At 41.6% G+C, this 20,480-nt stretch overlaps 1 protein-coding gene across 1 annotated transcript in view; it reads left to right on the forward strand.

The window, feature by feature from the left end:
- Nucleotides 1–20,480, forward strand: part of TRPM8 (transient receptor potential cation channel subfamily M member 8) — a 92,857-nt gene that overhangs the window by 68,927 nt on the left and 3,450 nt on the right. Inside the window, exons 19-22 of the mRNA XM_055379835.2 lie at nucleotides 223–413; nucleotides 10,815–10,914; nucleotides 12,032–12,065; nucleotides 18,490–18,582. Of these exons, the coding sequence (XP_055235810.2) occupies nucleotides 223–413; nucleotides 10,815–10,914; nucleotides 12,032–12,065; nucleotides 18,490–18,540 (376 nt within the window). The 3' untranslated portion in view covers nucleotides 18,541–18,582. The remainder of the gene's footprint in view (nucleotides 1–222; nucleotides 414–10,814; nucleotides 10,915–12,031; nucleotides 12,066–18,489; nucleotides 18,583–20,480) is intronic.

Genomic DNA, 20,480 nt, shown 5'->3' on the forward strand with positions numbered 1-20,480 from the left:
AAAAACCACCAAAAGCCAGACACACTTTTGACCCAGCGTGAATTGAAGATCACTTTCACTTCCTGCTGAGTTATTTTGGCTCGTGTATCAGTCTGGATTCTTCTCTCCTGTCTGGACTTAAGCTATTGCAGTAATAGCTTAATACCACTATTGCCATACTTGGCAGTTTAGCGATGAGGCATGCGCAATGCTAAGTCTTGGCCTTCTCTCTTCCCTCACCAGCTACACGGTGGGCACCGTCCAGGAGAACAATGACCAGGTCTGGAAGTTCCAGAGGTACTTCCTGGTGCAGGAGTACTGCAGCCGCCTCAATATCCCCTTCCCCTTCATCGTCTTCGCTTACTTCTACATGGTGGTGAAGAAGTGCTTCAAGTGTTGCTGCAAGGAGAAAAACATGGAGTCTTCTGTCTGCTGTGAGTGGTTTATCCATGTGTACTTGGGATCAGAAGCAGCGATTAATTTCAGGGAAGGATGCCTGGTGTGTATCTCAACAGGAAGGAATTATTCACAGATCTTTCACTGTTCACATCTGTACATCTGTAAAGATCAGGCCTCAGGCCAACCAGTGAATTACTCTAGAGGAAATGTAGCTGAAGAAAGCACTGTAGATCTGCCGGGATAGCCTGCTTTGCGGGGAATGAATGACTTTTGGACAGATCGTGTAATAATAATGTAAATAGTATGTTGAACGGGCAGAATTCATGGGATAGTGTCCAATCATGACTTTGTTTTTGCTTTTCATTGTTCCCATGAAATTTATTCTCTAGGAACCTTTAAATCTGACTCCAGCACGGTTTGTGACTCTTCTTAGGAAAATAGAAAATCTTACAATTGTCATATTTGAGAAAACATCATCTCAGTTTAGAAATAGGAATGTGTGGCCAGGCGCGGTGGCTCACGCCTGTAATCCCAACACTTTGGGAGGCCTAGGCGTGCAGATTGCCTGAGCTCAGGAGTTTGTGACCAGCCTGGGCAACACGGTGAAACCCCATCTCTACTAAAATACAAAAAAATTAGCCGGGTGTGGTGGTGTGTGCCTGTAGTCCTGTAGTCCCAGCTACTCGGGAGGCTGAGGCAGGAGAATTGCTTGAACCCGGGAGATGGAGGATGCAGTGAGCTGAGATCTCACCACTGCACTCCAGCCTGGGCGACAGAGCGAGACTCCGTCTCAAAAAAAAGAAAGAAAGAAAGAAAGAAAGAAAGAAAGAAAGAAAGAAAGAAAGAAAGAAAGAAATAGGAACGTGCAGTTCAATATATTAGCCAGCCTATTAATTGCTATTCAGAGGTGAGACTCCTCCTCCCTGCCCCACTCCCAGCTGATGGAGCTGTCAGGGAGGGTCGGCAGTGGGCTGTTCCCTCTCTTTGCTCCCATTCACCAGCTGTGGGGACTGACCCTCCACAGCTGGAGCACAGAGGGACAGGATGGGAAGGGGAGCTGAAAGCCTTTTCTTAGTGATGCTGTTCTGGGCTGCTTCGTGCCCTCTGGCCTGGCAGATGTTTGAAACTGATCCTTGATTGTGTGGGCACTCAGGGGGTCCTTCAGAGAGTCCCTGGCTGTCACCTCTGACCCCAACTCCTAAGACTTGGCCATGATTTCTCTGGTGGCTGCCCCCTACCCCAGCCTCTGGTTTCCAGGGGTCCACCACACACACTCCACACACTAATGTCTTCAGGAAGGCAGCCATCAACCCAACGCATCCACACATCAGACTGTGGATCATTCTCTCTCTCATGTGGTCATCTAGCCCTCACAAACTGGGGTGCAGGCTGCTCCCCACCCAGCCACCACTCCCTACCCCTGAAGTGGTAGCAGCTGTCATCCATATGTTCTTTGAATGCAGGGAGCCGGCATCCAGCTCTCTTCCTGGCCCTGTAGGAAACCACATCAGGCTTGAGTTTCTCCCAGAGCCACTAAGCCAGACAATCTTCCTAGCCCCCAGTTATGCCTCAACCAGATTAAGCATGCAGGGAGGAAGGGGCCTGTTTTTATTTGTTTGGAGGTTTGGACACAAAAGAAAAGATAGAAAGGGCACCCCTGGCCTTTTTCCTCATCCCTTAACCTCAGACCTAAGCCAAAGATCCGTCTCTGGGATGGGGATGTAGCTGTGGGGCCAACTCCTCCATCAGGCACAGTGCCAGGGCCCACAGGACCTCAGGGGCTCCTGAACATCTTTATATTTTCTTTAAAAACCAGAAGAAAAAAATGAGCTTTTAGATTAAAGAAAGTGTTCTCATATATATTAATGTATTTGTTTTACACCAACTAAGTCATAAAATATTTTTAATATATTTTTTCTGAAGGAAGGGACTCAGAATGGCAAATGTGCCTAGGGCCTAGGGTGACCATCTCATTGTAGTTTGCCCAGGACTTCCCCATCTTAGTACTGAGAGTCCTGCATCCTGGGAATCCAGTTAGGGTGAGCAGCCTGCACCCAACCAGTTAGGGTGCCAGCTAGTGCCCATCCAGTTAGAGTGAGCTGCTTGTGCCCAACCAGTTAGGGTGCCAGCTAGTGCCCATCCAGTTAGAGTGAGCTGCTTGTGCCCATCCAGTTAGGGTTAGCAGATTGTACCCAGCTAGTTAGGGTGAGCCACTTGTGCCCATCCAGTTAGGGTGCCAGCTTGTGCCCATCCAGTTAGACTGAGCTGCTTGTGCCCATCCAGTTAGGGTGCCAGCTTGTGCCCATCCAGTTAAGGTGAGCCGCCTGTGCCCATCCACTTAGAGTGCCAGCTTGTGCCCATCCAGTTAGGGTGCCAGCTTGTGCCCATCCTGTTAAGGTGAGCAGATTGTACCCATTCAGTTAGAGTGAGCAGCTTGTGCCCATTTGCCCAGGACTATCCCAATTGTAACATGGGCATTTTTGCCTTCTGGGAACCTCCTTGGTTTCAGGGACTGCTGGTCACCCTTCTAGTCTTAACGGCCCCATGTGCTGACAAGGGATGTAGGGTTAATAACTCGGGTTGGACCACGCTTTCGTACCTTCAGGATTTTCATTTTCAGTTTCCTTCTTGTGAAAAAAATAAAGGAGGGTCATTTTAGGTCTCTAAGTGGATCAGTTATATATAATTGTGTGACAAGTCATCCCGAAACTTGGTTTCCTGAAAGCATTTATTTGCCCATGATTCTGTGGGTCCCTCCTGGGGCAGGGCAGGGCAGGGCAGGGCTGGGCTGGGCTGGCTGCCTCTGTTCCTTGAAGCATCCAGTGATTGGAAGCTGGACCCCAGGCTGGCTGGTCTGGACGTCCACACGCATTCTCACATGCAGGGCTGGCCGGCCAGCAGCAGGGAGTCTCAGTGTCACCACACATAGCAGCTGGGTTCCTGCAAAAAGCAGGTACTGCAAGGCCCCTGAGGCCGTGGCTCAGAAAGTCAGATGACGTCACTTCTGCTGCGTTCTATTGGTCCAAGCAAGTCACAGGCCCACCCAGACAGAGCGGGTAGAGAATGTAACTCTGCTTCTGGGTGGGAAGGACAGCCTGCCCGGTGGGTGGAAGAATCCGTGGCCCTGTTTGGCCATCGTGGCCCTGTTTGGCCACCTACCACTCTAGGCATCACTGAGCTGAATGCGCCGGTCCTCTGAGAATGCCTCCCCCACCCAGTGCTGGTTTATCAAAAGAAGGGGAGCTTCTCACTGCCCGTCCTACTCCCAAATTCACAGCAGAAATGCGTGGCGCCCTTGGAGCAAGGTGCATGGGGGCTTACCTCTCATTAACTCACCTACCATACTAGACTTGGGTAGTTTGAGCAGTCCCACGTTATCTTTGATGCCTCGAACAATTTAGAACACAATTTTCTATGCCCTGACATCTGCAGCTGCATTCACCCCTGGAAAATGCTGAGTACATGGGCTGAACCCGGGGAGACTTTCCTGATCCTCACCATGCCCAGGCAGTTGCAGCAGATCTTTAAGAAAGAGCCTCTTCAGCGTACTCTGCACTTAGCTGATTTTCTGTTACTACTGTTCCAAAATTGATATATTTTCACAAGTAATTTGAAGATCGTGTATGTTTTCCATCCTTGGAAAAAACCTTTCCTGAGCACATTCTTTCTGAGCAGCATCTGTGATCAATGTGGATTATTTATTTATTTATTTATTTATTTTTGAGACAGAGTCTCGCTGTGTTGCCCAGGCTGGAGTGCAGTGGTGTGATCTCGGCTCACTGCAACCTCCACCTCCTGGGTTCAAGTGATTCTCCTGCCTCAGCCTCCCAAGTAGCTGGGACTACAGGCACCCGCTACCACACCTGGCTAATTTTTGTATTTTTAGTAGAGATGGGGTTTCACTATGTTGGCCAGGTTGGTCTTGAACTCCTGACTTTGTGATCTGCCCACCTTGGCCTCCCAAAGTGCTGGGATTACAGGCATGAGCCACTGTGCCCTGGCCCTGTGTGGATGTTTTAAAAATGCATGAACTTGGCTCTAGAAAATGACCTTTGGCAATTTGGCATTGAAAAGGCTTCCTTGATATTTATAAATTATTCAGTTATCTTGTTACAGTCAGGGAAGAAAAATATCTTTTCCTCCACCTGTCTTAGGCTCATGGCTGAGATCCCTATAACAAAAGACAGAGTAACAAGAGGAAAGCATAGAAATTTAATATGTTTTATGTGACATAGGAGCCTTCATAAGGAAAGGAAGATCTGAAGAAACAACCTTTTTTTTTTTTTTGGAAATGGTGTCTCGCTCTGTCCCCCAGGCTGGAGTGCAGTGGCGCAATCTTGGCTCTCTGAAACCTCCACCTCCCGAGTTCAAGCAATTCCCCTGCCTCAGGATACCGAGTAGCTGGGATTACAGGCGTGCACCACCACGCCAGGCTGATTTTTGTATTTTTAGTAGGGACAGGTTTCGCCATGTTGGACAGAATGGTCTCGAACTACTGGCTTCAAGTGATCCGCCCACCTCAGCCTCCTAAAGTTCCCGGATTATAGGCGTTAGCTACTGTTCTCAGCCAAACTTGTACATTTTTAATAGTAGGTTTAATGAAGAGTGGAAGGTTGTGGAGAAATAGGATAGGGCAAACAGAGTATGATCCCATGGTAATAAACTGGGAAACCTAGCAAGGCCTATGCATTCACATTTCTCTCTGCATCCCTGTGTCTTTGGAGATGAGGACACTGTTTTCCTCTAGGTATAAGGAGTGTGCCTCTCACATGAGGGTCCTACGACCTGCTGTAGGGGAAGGTCAGAAAATCCTTCCTAGGTGATATGACCTGCTTCTGGGGAGAGGGGCAGGAAAAGTCAGATCAGAGAGACCTTCCTGATTGTGTGGTTTTTCTCCAATTCTTTCAGTTTAAAATATTCAATATGCCGTGGTGCCATATTTTGAGGTAGTGTGTCCTAAACCCTATCATCACTTATATTCCGGACGGCCCCCAGAAACCAATGAAAAAAGTGCTCATAAAATGTCTAAGTAGGGGAACAAAAGTTAGAAAGGAACATCACTGAGTTCTGATAAATTTCAGAAGCAAGAGTCTACCAACCTCATTTCCTGCCACAGTCCACTTTGGCAGAGTTCTGTAAAACGCACACCACACTACCCACAGATCTAAATTGGAAAATTGAGTGAGCACAAGGATGGGTGGAAATTGTGCATAGGCAAGAAAAGCACAGCATGAAAAGGAGCACCCCCCCTTAGCACCTATAAAAATAAATAGTGTAAAAGCAGTCCTCTTGCAGGAGGGGGTCAGTGCTGCACAAACATGAAGTCTCAGTTCTGGGGCTGCAGCCATGGACAAAGGCACATGGGCTGGGCCTGGACGCCATCACTTGGTGGGAGCTGGACCAGAGGTGACGTAGATAATTTCGCAGAGAGCCTGCGATGCAGTGAATGAGGGGGACTGGGAGAGCTGATTCAACAAATATGAGCCAAGAGCCTACCACATGATAGTGGGCCCTGGGGATTTGGTGCTAAATAAGCTAGAAGCTATCTGTGCCCTCGAGCAGGGCTCATCGTCTGGGGGAGTGGGGAGCAGAGAATGAAAATGGAAAAGCCTTAATTAAAAAGTGTGGGAAACACTAATTTTAGGGAATGTGCAGGGGGTTGTGATGGCCACAGAGAGGACATTTAAACCCTTGACTAGAGTGCATCAGGGAAGATTTATGGAGGAAGGGAATATTCAAGCTGAGACCCAGAAGATGAATTGGAATTAGCCAAGCAAAGAGGCAGAGGCTGAGATGGCGCCACAGAGCGAGGAGTGGGCAGAGGGAGGAGGGAGTTAAGAGAGGTAGGAGGACAGGGGAGAGAAGACCTCAGGACTGAGGGTTGCAGGAGACGAGAGTAAGGCTTGGACTGTATCCTACAGCCACGTTTTAGCTCCATACGGTCCCCTTTCCCCTGCCCTCAGCCCACCAAGTCACAATGAATCCCAGAGGAAGGAAAAACTGTAGACAGGAGACACGACAGTGCAAGAAATGGTGACATGAACCATGAAACATACATCATGACACCTCTTTGATGACTGGACTTGTTTCCCTCAAGGCAGAAATGAGCAAAGAAACTCCCAGGGCTGGTGTGGGGAGACCCGCAGATCACCACTTGGAATTAGGCTTCTCAGATCCTGATGCTCACTCCTGTGACTTGGGGAAGATGTTGGCGGAGGGGAGGGTCGTGAGATGCCTCCCCGCCTCCACCTGGAACACTACTGGAAAAAGAAAAGTCGCTGTTAGATAGGAAATCTGGAGTCAAGGGCAATTTGGAAGTGGGAAATCTAGGGGAGAATCCAGTACACGTGACTAAAGGAATAGGGTTAGGTGGTCCTTCTCTCTGCTTTTTTTTAAAATCCTCATTCTACTTTTCACAGGTGTTGTGTCTTTCAGTGGCTGCTGGACAGGTGTTCCCTTTTGTTTTTTTCCTAAGGGTATTTGATAAAATGGTCACTGACTGCCACCACTGGATTCATGTTCCATAGAGGGCTGATTATGCCTGTGCCTTTAGTGTAATCTCAAATATTTTGAAGATTCAGAAAGTAAAAATATAAATTTTGCTAACCTAGACATGGTAATCAGTGGCAATTAAGAAAAATTTAACTTGCCAAGAAGCATCGTTTTTTGTGGGGTTCTTGAACTACTTAGAAAAGGAGAGAAAGTACTCATAAATATTACTTTAAATATTGATCATAACATATTTCTGTGCTCTCCCTATAGCTGTGAGCCCCTGAAGTCTGGCTTTCAGAATATAAATGTATTCACGACCCCGAACTCGTGTCATGCCTTAAAGAATCATCATAGTCAACTCTTTTAACAGCATTATTTTAAGATGTTAAATGTCACTTTGGGGATGTCATTAACGATCACACATATGTAATTGCTGTTCTTAATGAAGAAAGTGTTTTGACAATTTGGATAAGTTGCGTCTTTCTTTCCATCGTTTTGCCTTGAAAGACAAAGTGAGTCAATTCTGACTAAAAGCACAAAAAGTCTTTATATCAGGGAGAGGATTTGGAAGTTCAGATCTGGAATTTGACTCAAACATGGCACCCAGATACTAGAAGCACTTAATGACATGCCTCAGGACTCTCATTGGTTCCGTCTTGAAGCCATGTCATGGCTGGTGGCTATAGGACCTGGGAGAAATCTTAGGGGGCCATTCTGTGCCTTCAGGTAACAGAAAACCTACAAGCGTCATACTTCTTTCTGAATGATTCAGGGGAGAAAACAAACAATGGATAAAAGTGAGGAAGCTTTTGATTCAGTACAAAGAACAATGTCTAACAGTGTGGGCTATCTGGAAATGAGATTAATTGTTCTGTGGAGGTAGTGAACTGCTCATCGCTAGTGGGATTCAGGTTGAGGATGTGTGGGAGGAGGGGCTGCATGGGATAAAGGTCCATTCTCCAAAGATACATTGTACTCAGTCCCAGGATCAGGGGAATTAGGAAATTCAGTGTCTAAATAAGGACAAATCAGTACTCCAGATTGGGGGTGAGGTTGAGAAGGCAGGACGAAATTCATTACATTCCCCTAAAACTTAATTAATGATTAAGCACAATATGGTTATAAAATGGAAACAAATCCCCCAATTTGGCCAGCAAATGAAAAGGGGCTTCAGCACAAGGAAGCCACCAGATAAGTCAGACATAAGAGTGAATTTGGACCGGTCTCCCAAGTGGGCCCCTGGGACAGTGGCGATCTCATAATAACCAGAGAAATGGTGTGTTTAACTGTTGACATTATCCCTCTTCAGATAGTTTATATTCTCGGAAGAAACAAAGAAACACTGAGAATAGGAGACAACAGAAGGACAGGATCTTTCTCCACCCTCGGGTGGTGTGGCGGTAATGGGACAGAGAGAGCCAAGAGCCCCACTTTCTGACTGCAGACTCCCCAGGGTGCCTGGTCACTGCCTGCTCATTTGCTTCTTCTCCTTGGAGATGACTAATGCCTGAAACCACAGCACTTGGCGGCTGCCAGGGCCTCTAGCTGGCAATTCGTTTCCTACGTGTATTTTGCTTTGCCTCCAAATGGTGGTGACGTCATGGGTTTAATTCTGAAATTGTTCTTCTTTGGAGAAAAATGCGAGATCTTTCGAATGACTTTCAGAGAAGTAGAATCCAAAGTTTCACTTTTGGTACTTTTTTTGGTGACATCTTCAAGTAATAAAAATGTATGCTACCCAGTAATTGCTTTTTCATAAAATGTATTATTTTGCATGATTCAGAAAGCAATCCATATTCATTATAGGACATTTGAAAAATATAGAAAAGCACAAATAAAGATGAAGAGCACATGTAACCCACCATCCAGAGGTAAATATTGTCAACACACTGGTGTTTATTCTGTTATTTTTGTGTGGGTGTATAGTAATTGGATTGCTCTACACACACACATTCATAGTCTAACTTGCTCATTTAACTAATAATACATTGCAAAATTTTTCCATATCCACAAATAACCATCTAATCTACATGACAATCTTCAACCGTGGAGTAGTATTCCAGCCTATGGATGCACCATGATTAATCAGTTCCTTGTTAAACATGTAGATTGTTTTGATGCTTTTGCTAGCATATAATGCTATGTTAAAGAGTTCTATGCATTCGTTTCTGAGCACATGAATACTTTTTTCCTTTGAGTTATTTCTAAAGAGAAATTTCTAAATAAAGGGTATGCACCTCTTAAGTCTTTGTATATTGGCTGTCCCCCCTCCTCCACCTTCTGGTCCCCCATTACCCTAAGGCAGTAACAATTGACAGATTTGCCCCCTCGTATGGGAGGCCTATTTCTCCACGTTCTTGCCAACACGGGATATAGTCATTATTTTACTGCTAATTTTCCAGTATGGTTAGTGAAAATGCGATGTCATCATTTCAATCAGCATTTCTTTGACTGTTACAGAGGTTGGTCATTTTTTATTTTTATTTTTTGGTCATTTGTCATCCTTGTTCTCTGGCTGTCTGTGTCCAGGAGTGTCTACCCTTTCCATGCTGATTTTTAAGCACTCCTGTTGGACTCTCTCATTGATTTTGTTTGAAGAAAAGACATTGAAACTTCTTTGTTGGGAAAAATACAATTCGAAAAATTAGTTAAGAATTATTTTGTAAAGTGAATAACCACACTTATAAATAAATACATATTTGCTATGTAGAATTTGCTTAAATCGAGGCTGGGCACAGTGTCTCAAGCCTGTAATCCCAGAACTTTGGGAGGCCGAGGCAGGTAAACCACTTGAGGTCAGGAGTTTGAGACCAGCCTGGCCAACGTGATGAAACCCCATCTCTACTAAAAATATAAAAATTAGCTGGGTTTGGTGGTATGTGCTTGTAGTCCCAGCTGCTTGGGAGGCTGAGGCAGGAGAATCGCTTGAACCTAGGAGGCTGAGGTTGCAGGGAGGCAGAGGTTGCAGTGAGCCGAGATTGCACCACTGCACTCCAGCCTGGGCGACAAGAGCGAAACGTCATCTCCACACACACACACACACACACACACACACACACAGAATTTGCTTAAATCCAGCTATGTGCATATTGGTTCTGTCTTTGACCCCCAATTAATTCTTTTTAAGTCCAGAGAAATCTTATAATTATTCCTAAACTCTAACATGTTGATGAATACATTTAAATGGTAACTCAAAAGTTAAAAACAACATAATTTTATTCCAAATGGACACCTGTGTGAGCATATGTGCTCTCTTGTCCCCGTGAATTTGTGTGGAGGTTTGACGTCCATTGCATTCATACCTGAAATATAGGTGACATGTGGATCTGTTCTTTTGTTTTCCTGTCTTCTGAAAGGCTCAGGCACCATAAGAAATTGAACTAAAAATCTTACTGGAATATGTCCCAGAACAATCTTATGGCATGCCCTATCTGAGGTGAATTTTCTTTGAGGTCCACAGCTCATATTTCAGAAGGACAGGAACAATGCCTTGGGCTTATTTTCCTGTCCTCCAGAGCTCCTACCCCAGTTTTAGTTTGAGAGTAAGTACACAATTCATCAGCAATTATCCAGCTAAATTGTTTAGCATTTTTATGTCATGAAAATGGAAGAAGAGCACATATCAAATGTGAGAACTAAATTCATTAGTGGAATGATTTTGCTAAGTCACAAAACACACAGATAGGATTTGGATCGATTATTTAGAATAAAGATTGCATTCCTATTTCACACAGGCAGCTCCAATTCTTCATTGTTAGGAGAAAGCCATTACTATTCCATCACTCTGATGCTGTCACTAGGAAGTAACATCAGTCAGACCAACCTGTGCAGGACGAATCTCATTCTTAGTTCTAGAGTCTCACAAAATGCCTTAGAAGATCTTAATTTAGGAAGCAAGGGGCAAATGAAACAATTTGAATGTTTTCTTTTTCTCATTATTCAAGGTTTCAAAAATGAAGACAACGAGACTCTGGCATGGGAGGGTGTCATGAAGGAAAACTACCTTGTCAAGATCAACACAAAAGCCAACGACACCTCAGAGGAGTATGTCAGACATCCCTTTCTGCTTTGCAAGGCTCCCTCTGTAGACATAAGCCCATAGAACGTAGGCAGCTTATTTGAGCAAACTCAGTAAAGAGCATTTTCAACAGGGAACAATACCAGCACAAAGATATTACCCGGGCAATTGAAGATGACAAACGCGTAAGTGTGTGCCAGCCTTTAGAGAAGGGGAAAAAACACCCACCTACTATCCCAATTGCACTTCAAGGCCCTGGGAGAGAGAGAGGTATTTGCAGCCTGCAGTGCAGGGCCATGGAACTAGGTAACAAGAGGGTGGGTCCCCTGCTGCGGCCACAGAGGTGGGTTCTGGCAAGACTCACAGGTCATGGGCCATTGGCATTATCTTGCAAGTGCCACACACCTATTTATCTTTGTGGTGAAGAAGTACAGAGATTAGAAGATAGAAAAACCATTTTGTTGATCTGTTACAGGCTGCCCATGAAAAATCCTGAATTCATTTATGAATTGCATGAAGCTGTTATAAAATCCACGTGATTAAGAAATACATTGATTAAACATCTTATAGAAATAGATAAGTCATAGCTAAGTCTGTAGGTGGCCCAGAAGTAATGTCTTGTGAAGTCTATAGAGCATGCTCTTATTGTAAATGTTAACGTTCTTCACTGACAGCTGTCACTCTTCCTGAGGGTTCAAAACACACCTCAAGTTTCACTCTAACAAAATATGAGTATATATAAGCACAACTAATACCTTTGCTGCGTTCAATACAGCTGTTGAAAGAAGCATGGGATGCTCATTCTAACAACAGAGATGATGTCATAAGCTCTCCTCCGTCCCTAGACTCTGAGATCTAGGTTTTGCAAGGGACACACAGACTTACAAGTCATTTTTCACCGCCCTATCAACAGAAATAGCATTTATGTGCTGTGCTTCCAATTGTGATGAGATAAAATTCTGCTTTGTTTGGGTACTAGGAAGAAAATCAGAAAGGTAAATGCAGCTGATTCTTGATGTAGCTAAGAGTGAAAATGACTTGTATTCTGTACTTTAATTTAAAAGACTGCAAAATGGAGCCTAATAGCCCTCTCTCAATCTGTTTTTCTCTTGTTCACTTTCTTTTTCATTAACTTCTTTGCAGAATGAGGCATCGATTTAGACAACTGGATACAAAGGTATGGTTCTGTTAATAGTTTGGATTTTTTTTTTTTTTTTGGTCACTAATACTTTGAGCTTTCAGCTAGAGGCCAGTAGTTGTGGTAATAAAAGAAGTTATATTCAGCTTTCTTAATTCACTGTCTAAGAGCGGAGTGCTGGAATGGTATTGCTTCTCATGCTGTAAGCATCTCCCAGGGAAGAGTCTTGAAGTCCCACTTCCATGATGTCCAAAATCTTTTCTGTCTTATCCGACTCAGGGCCCCCTCTTCTCTTTCTTTCAGCTGTGGAGGCAGGTGAAGATGCTTACAATTATAGGGAACATAAGGAAGGCTCAAAAGAGCTTTTTGGGAGCCAGTGTGCCTTGATGCTAGTCTTTGCTGCCACTCTGATTCGTTGCCTGTTTTATTTGGAGGGCATTGGAAATGCGTGAGTACGCATATGAACACCAGGCATAGACAGAGTGTGTCTGCCCTCACTCTGAGCTGGGTAGCTGAAATTATAATCAGGTTCAAATCACAATCGATTCATATATGCTAGATCCCTGCTAGGCTCTGAAGAGGAGATGATATTTGGTATTCTATCACGTTAGTTTGAGAATGGCATCCCGGATGATGGCATTCATAGACCTCCCAGTGTTGTGGCTGTTCGGTGGGTAGACAGGACCCCATCTGGTTTGGCAAAATCTCCACCACCCAGTACCTTGTCCATAGTAGAGCCTTAATAAATGTTTATTGAATGAATAAATGAACAAAAGGGTCCCTTGCAGAGCTCTCATATGAGAATTTATCTGTTTACAGTTTCTTGTTTATTTATTTGTGTTATTTACCCTCAACATTTAAAAAATCTAGGCAGTAGTTGGCAGCTGTGAAGGCCTTAAGTCTAGAGAACCATGGGTTGTTCTAAGCAGCTGAAATGAGGGGCAGCATGAACCAGAAGAGAGCCCAGTGGGAAGAAGTGGGGGAGTCTGGGTTATTCTGCCTGGGAACTTGCTTGCCTCTTTATAGAGCTGGATTTTATTCCCATGCAAGGGAAGGCTTGGGGAGTTTTAAAACCCAAGAGGGACCTATCTGGAATCCTCCTTTCACAGTGCTCTCTGACTGATCAGAATGGTTGTGGAGGAGAGGCTCCAGCAATCTGGTTGGGGAGTTAGATGGGCTGGGAACTCTTCTATGTGGTGTGTTTGTAGAGAAAACAGTCTATTTTAGTTTGTTTTGTTTTTTACTTGAGAGTTTATTTGGGGTGACTTCGGAGGGAGCTAATGGAAAGCCATCTTAGGGTTTGGGCAAAAGCTTCCCTAAGCCACACCTTGGTCCTGACCCTGCTGTGGGACATGCAGAGAGTGGGCAGAGGAGCGCAGCAACAGTGGATGCAGGAAGAGAGGGACAGGGTGCGAGCCTTGGCCCCAGCCTGGGCCCTGGGTCAGAGGAGAGGCGATAGAATTGTGGATACAGGACCAGCCGACCTGACTCCTAGGGTCCAGGAAGTTCGTCAGCCTGGATCCCCACTGCACAGCGCAGAGCCTCGGCCATCACGCAGGAGGTCCCACCGCCTCTCTCCCCTTCTCCCTTTCGCCCTGCTCTGTCTCTTTTTTTAAAATTTCCCCCTCTGTCCTCTTACTTCCCCTTCTGAACAACCAAAAAACCCTCCTTCTTTTCACTCACACAGAATTTTAGGGATAATCTTTTGTTTCTCAAGAAAGCTTCTGGAGTCTTTTAAATTTATTTTTAAACAGCTTTATTGAGATATCATTGACATATAAAATTATATATATTTAAAATGTACAATTTGATACTTTGATGCATGTATACATTGCAAAATGATCACTACAACCGAACCCAGCTAATTAACATCGTATTACTTCTACATATTTACCATCTGTAAGTGTTGTATGTATGTGTGAGGGAATTAGATTAATTTAAAATCTCTCCTCCTGGCAAATTTGGTGGGTACAATATTGTTCACTATTGTCACCATGCTGTACAGTCGATCTCTAGAATTTATTTATCTTGCATAACATAAACTTTCTGCCCTTTGACCAATATCACCTTATTTGCCCCTCCTTCTTAGCCCTGGCAACCACCATGCTACTCTCTGACTTGATGAGTTTGACTCTTTTAGATTTCACATATAAGTGAGATAGTGCATTATTTCTCTTTCTGTGTCTAGCTAATTTTGTCTAGCATAATGTCCTCCAGCTCCACTTATGCTGTGGAAAATGGCAGGATTTCTTTCCCTATTTTAAGGCTGAAAAATATTTCATTATAGGTATGTACCACATTTTCTTTATCCATTGATCTCTTGATGGACATTAGGTAGTTTCCATATTTTGGCTATTGTGAATCATGCTGCAGTGAATGTGAGAATGCAGATATCTCTTTGTGATCCTGATTTCAATTCTTTTGGACCTAAACCCAGAGGTGGGATTGCTAGATCATATGATAATTGTATTTTTATTTTTTTGAGGAACTTCTATACTGTTTTCCATAATAGCTATATCAACTTACCTTCCCACCAATAGTGTACAAGAATTCCCCTTTTCCCACCTCCTTGCCAACACTTATCATCTGCCTTTTTGATAATAAGCATTGTAACAGGTGTGAGGTATGGTCTCATTGTGGTTTTGATTTGTATTTCCCTGATGCTTAAGTGTTGAGCACCTTTTTATATACCTGTTTGACATTTGAATTTCTTCTTTTGAGAAGTGTCTGTTTAAGTTTTTACCCACTTTTTAATCAGTTTATTTGTATTTTTGGTATTGAGTTGTATGAGTTCCTTATGTATTGTGGATATTAGGTGCTTACTGACAAATGGTTTGTAAATCTCTTTTTCCCACTTCATAGGTTGCCCTTTTATTTAATTTATTGCTTCTTTTGTTATGAAGAAGGTTTTGTTTTACATAATCCCACTTGTTTGTTTTTGCTTTTCTTGTCCTTGCTTTTGGAGTCATATCCAAAAAAATCATTGCCACGACCAGAGTCAAGAAGGTTTTCCCCTATGCTTTCTTCTGGGAGTTTTACAGTTTCAAGTCTTATGTTTAAGCCTTTGATCCATTTTGAGTTGATTTTTGTGTATAGTCTGAGATAGGGGTCCAATGTTATTCTTTTACATGTGGATATCCAGTTTTTTCAACACCATTTATTGAAGACTTTCCTTTCCCCACTGGAGAAATCAGTTGGCTATAAATATGTGAATTTATTTCTGGGCCCTTTATTCTATTCCATTGGTCTATAGTCTGTTTTTATGCCAGTACCATACTGTTTTGATTACTTTAGCTTTGTAATATAATTTGAAGTCAGGAAGTGTGATGCTTCCAGCTTAGTTCTTTTTGCTCAAGATTGCTTTGGCTATTCAGAATCTTCTGTGGTTTTATATAATTTTAGGATTGTTTTTTCTATTTCTTTAAAAAAAAAGCTCATGGAATTTTGATAGGGATTGCATTGAATCTGTAGACTTCTTTGAGTAGAATGGATATTTTGGCAATATTCATTTTTTCAATCCATGAACATGGGATGTTTTTCCATTTATTTGTGTCTTTTAAAATTTCCTGGCAGAGCGCAGTGGTTCATGCCTGTAATCCCAGCACTTTGGGAGGCCGAGGCAGGTGGATCACAAGGTCAGGAGATCAAGACCATCCTGGCTAACAGAGGGAAACCCCGTCTCTACTAAAAACAGAAAAATTAGCCGGGTGTGGTGGCGGGCGCCTGTAGTCCCAGCTACTCTGGAGGCTAAGGCAGGAGAATGGGAGGCAGAGCTTGCAGTGAACCGAGATCGTGCCACTGCACTCCAGCCTGGGAGACAGAGCGAGACTGTCTCAAAAAAAAAAAAAAGATTTCCTTTATCAATGTTTTATAATTTCCAGTGTACCAGTCTTTTACTTCTTTGTTAAATTTGTAAGAATTTTATTCTTTTTGTTACTTATATTAATGAATTGTTTTCATAATTTCCGTTCTAGATAGCTCTTTGTTGGTGTATAGAAATGCCATTAATTTTTATATGTTGACTTTGTATCCTGCAAATGTACTGAATTTATTTATGAGTTCTAACAGTTTTTTTTTTTTGAGACAGAGTCTCTGTCGCCCAGGCTGGAGTGCAGTGGTGCAATCTCAGCCCACTGCAACCTCCGCCTCCTGGGTTCAAGCGATTCTCCTGCTTCAGCCTCCTGAGTAGCTGGGATTACAGGCGTGCACCACCATGCCCAGTTAATTTTTGTATTTTTAGTAGAAATGGGGTTTCACCATGTTGAGCAGGATGGTCTCCATCTCCTGACCTTGTGATCTGCCTGCCTTGGCCTCCCAAAGTGCTAGGATTACAGGCATGAGCCACCACGCCCAGCAGTTCTAACAGTTTTTGTGTGTGTGTGTGAGTGTGTGTGTGTGTGTGAGTGTGTGTAGTCTTTAGAGTTTTCTTCATATAAGATTATGTTATATGCAAATAGAGATAATTTTACTTTCTTCTTTGTTATTTAGATGCCTTTTCTTTTCTTTTTTTCTTGTCTGATTTCTCTGGCTAGAACTTGTCATGCTATGTTAAATAGCAGTGGTGAGAATGGGCATCCTTGCCTTATTCTTGATCTTAGAGAAAAAGCTTTCAGTTTTACCCCATTAAATATGATGTTAGTTGTGGGTTTTTTCATATATGGCCTTTATTGTGTTGTAGTAAGTTCCTTCTATATCGATTTTGTTAAGAGTCTTTTTTTTTTCTTTTATCATGAAAAGACCTTGAATTTTGTCAACTACTTTTTCTGTATCTATTGAGATGATCATGTGGTTTTTGTCTTTCATTCTGTTAATGTAGTGTATCACACTGATGAATCTTCATATTTTGAACCACCCTTGCATCCCAGGGCTATATACGCCTGGGTGGTGGTGTCTCCACGGATCCTTTTAATATGCTCTTAAATTCAGTTTGCTAGTATTTTATTGAGATTTCTGTATCTATGTTCCTCAGAACATTGGCCTATAGTTTTCTTTTCCTGTGTTATCTTTTTCCGGCTTTGGTAAAAGAACAATGCTGGCCTCACACATGAATTGTACTTGTTCCCTTTTCTATTTTTTGGAAGAGTCTAAGGTTTGGCATTTGTTCTTCTTTGACTGTCTGCTAGAATTTACCAGTAAGCCATCTGATTTCCCAGTAAGCCATCCTGGGCTTTTCTTTGTTGAAAGCTTTTTGATTGCTGATTTTCGTTTTCTTCATTTGTTGTTTGTCTGTTCAGGCTTTGTATTTCTTCTTGATTCAGGTCTTTGTAAGTTGTACATTTCTGGGATATTTCCATTTCTTCTAGGTTATCCACCTTGTTTGCATATAATTGTTCATACTAGCCCCTTCTGATCCCTTTCATCTCTATGCCCTCTGTTGTAAGGTTGTCTTTCTCATTTCTGACTGTATTTATTTGTATCTTCTTCCTTTTCTTAAAAGGTTTGTTGATTTTGTTTATCTTTTCAAAAAACCAACTCTTACTTTCAATGATTTTTTTCCCATTGTTTTTCAACTCTCTTTTTTTAAAATGTATTTTGCTCTTGGAGTTTTTGCTCTACTTTAAACAGCTTACTAAAGTCATTTTACTATTAACAAATACAAGGCTCTCTCAAAAGCTCCTATAGGGAATACAAAATTTCCCCATCTCCTTATACCAGAAAACAAAGTTATTTACAATTCATCTTAAGTCTGTAAGTATGGATCTTACTATGCCTTATTTATTTTAGGAAGCCATTAGCACTCATAGTTTCATTTTTTTCTTTTATTTTTAAACAGTTAAAGTAAAAAGTTACTACTGGAATTAAGCTCAACTTAAATACAGATTTTTTTCTTGAGTGAGTGATAAAGCAAATTAGAAACCAAACTGTACAGAAATTGCTTTTAGCAAATGTAGTAATATGACATGTAATTTAAAATGACTTCATGTATCTTTTGTAATAAATTTGTGAAACATGCATGGATCAAGATTAATTTCATTATGCCTCTTACTTAAATTGTCTGCTGTTTTTGTGTGTGTGGGGAGATCTTTTATTTGCAAAAATTTGATTTCTTAGTATCACATTATTTTTATTAGTATTATACTTTTACCAAAGCAGAACTTAATTAGTATCTTATACTTTTATTAATGTTAGTTACATAGAACATTATTCTTTTTACATATTACTTGTTTGTATTATTGCAATCTATTATTTCTGTTTGGGAGCACTAATGATTTGGATCTGAGTAAAGTTAATATTAATTGGTTTACTAATTGGTTACTAATTGCTAGTGATATTATTTCAGAAAGTAAGCAATGATCAGGATCTGAAATATCACATGCCACTCTCATTCTGCCTTATTTTAGATGTGCCATGCTTGCTATTTAGTAGACATGTCTGTTTCTTAGAAAAGGCACAGAGCGATAATTTAAAAATGAAAGTTGGAAAATTTATCTTAAGAAGAGTTCTATTTTTTTCTGTTTCCAAGCTTAATGATCTCAAGGGTCTTCTGAAAGAGATTGCTAATAAAATCAAATAAAACTGTATGAACTCTAATGGAGAAAAATCTAATTATAGCAAGGTGAGTCATTCTAATAGCTTTTTACTTTGCTCTGAAGATTTGCATCTTTTAAGACTAATTTAAAATCATGATTTTTTCCTCAGTTATTTTATTTCCATAAATTACCAAATTTGAAAATAATGCATTGTGCAAAAAAAAAAATACAGAGATAGAGAAAGAACAAGTTGAAGTTCCTCCTCACATTACCTTCCCTACCAATTATGCTGCCCACACAAGGGATTAGCATTGCTAGGGGCAGGGTGTAAGTATCTTGTCCTGTAGGACCTTTTAAAACACTTGCAACCTATGCAGCTATTTTGGCGTGAATTGAAACAAGGTCACACTGTTCCGAGTTCTGTTATTTTTTGATCTTCCTTAATTCTGTATCATGAATGTATTTACAGATCAGCAACCAAAGATGTCTTATTCTCATGATATTATATTTATTACTATGAATATACAAATATGTTAATCATCTTTTTACTAACAAAAAATGTTTTGGTGAGGCATTCAAGGTTTTTAACAATAGCTCTTTTGCACAATAAAAATGCAATTCAATTAACTGGCAAAATTTAACCCAAGGCTTTGCTCCATGGTCTTACCATTTGCTTTTATTATATTTTCTCATTACCTGTCCAAATCTTGAAACCAAATGTTAAGAATGTTTTATGGACATGTCGAGTTAGGAAAAAAACAGGCATGGGCATTCCACTGGATTAGAATTTTTTTTTTTTTTGAGAAAGCAAATTGCAAGGAATGGAAACATAATTAAGAATTCTCTTCTTTCTCCTTCCTCTCTTCCCTTCCTTCCGTGAATATTTATTGAGTACCTGCTCAGTGCTCAGAACTGTGCTGGCCCTGGCACTGACCTCATACACTGACCACTGTCTATGCATTAAGTACTTAAGCTGCAGAAATTCCTATTCATGGGGTGATTGTGCTATAGGGGAAATCATGTTGCATCAGGTTCCTTTCAATCTTTCTGGTCTCAGAGTTCTTTTCCTTGGGTTCTGACAGTTATAGCTCATATTAAAAAGCACTGTATTATGGAGGGCTTTGTTAGAGCAAGACTGATGCATATTTGATGTAATCTGAAAGGGAGGTACAGCCTTCTGAAGTGCTCAAGAAAATAAGCCTTGCATATTAAGGGAGAACTTATTTCAACTTTTTCATAATCGTGTTTAATGAAAACACTATTAAACCTTATAATAAATTACAATTTGGGTTTTGAAACACATGCCATCTTGTTTAGTTTATCTGCTGAAATATAGAAAAAAAATCAGCAACAGATAGAACAACTAAAATGATACAAATCTAAAGGTGATTAAAGAGTTGTAATAATCAGAAGAGAGTCAGATTCAGACACACACATCCCCCTCCTAAATATCCAGTCTTCTCATCTCTCATTCTTTCTCAAATGTGCTGACTGTGAGTAAAATGGGCAGACAGACTGATTTCCTATCAACTCGCCCTTTGTTTAACCTTAAACTTTTATTAACATATTGAGAATTAAGTAACTGATGAATGTAAAGGAACTAAGAGAAGGACATCACTTATTTTGTGTGTTTGTGTGGGTGTAGACATTTGCATCTACACAGAAAAAAAAAAGAGGAGCAAAAGAGCCCATGAGAAAACAGGTGTCCCCAAAATTCAGAACCACTGGTGGCCTCAGAGACAACAAATTTGGCATGTCCAACTTTTTGTATGCTTTTTACTTCTAGATATAAGATCATTTTTTTGAATGTTGTGTTTGTCATATCCTTAAGAACATCACTGAAAATATAACTTTATAGGCAACCAGCTAGGTATACTCTGCCAGTGTCTCCTTAGGCTTCTTTCTCTAGAGGGGTGAGGGTAATCCTTCCCTGGGGTAGTGGCCAGGGAAGACAGTGTCAGTCTCTTGTGAGAGTGAACTGGAA

Source organism: Gorilla gorilla, chromosome 11 (genome assembly GCF_029281585.2).
Source record: "Gorilla gorilla gorilla isolate KB3781 chromosome 11, NHGRI_mGorGor1-v2.1_pri, whole genome shotgun sequence".
NCBI classification, from domain to species: domain Eukaryota; kingdom Metazoa; phylum Chordata; class Mammalia; order Primates; family Hominidae; genus Gorilla; species Gorilla gorilla.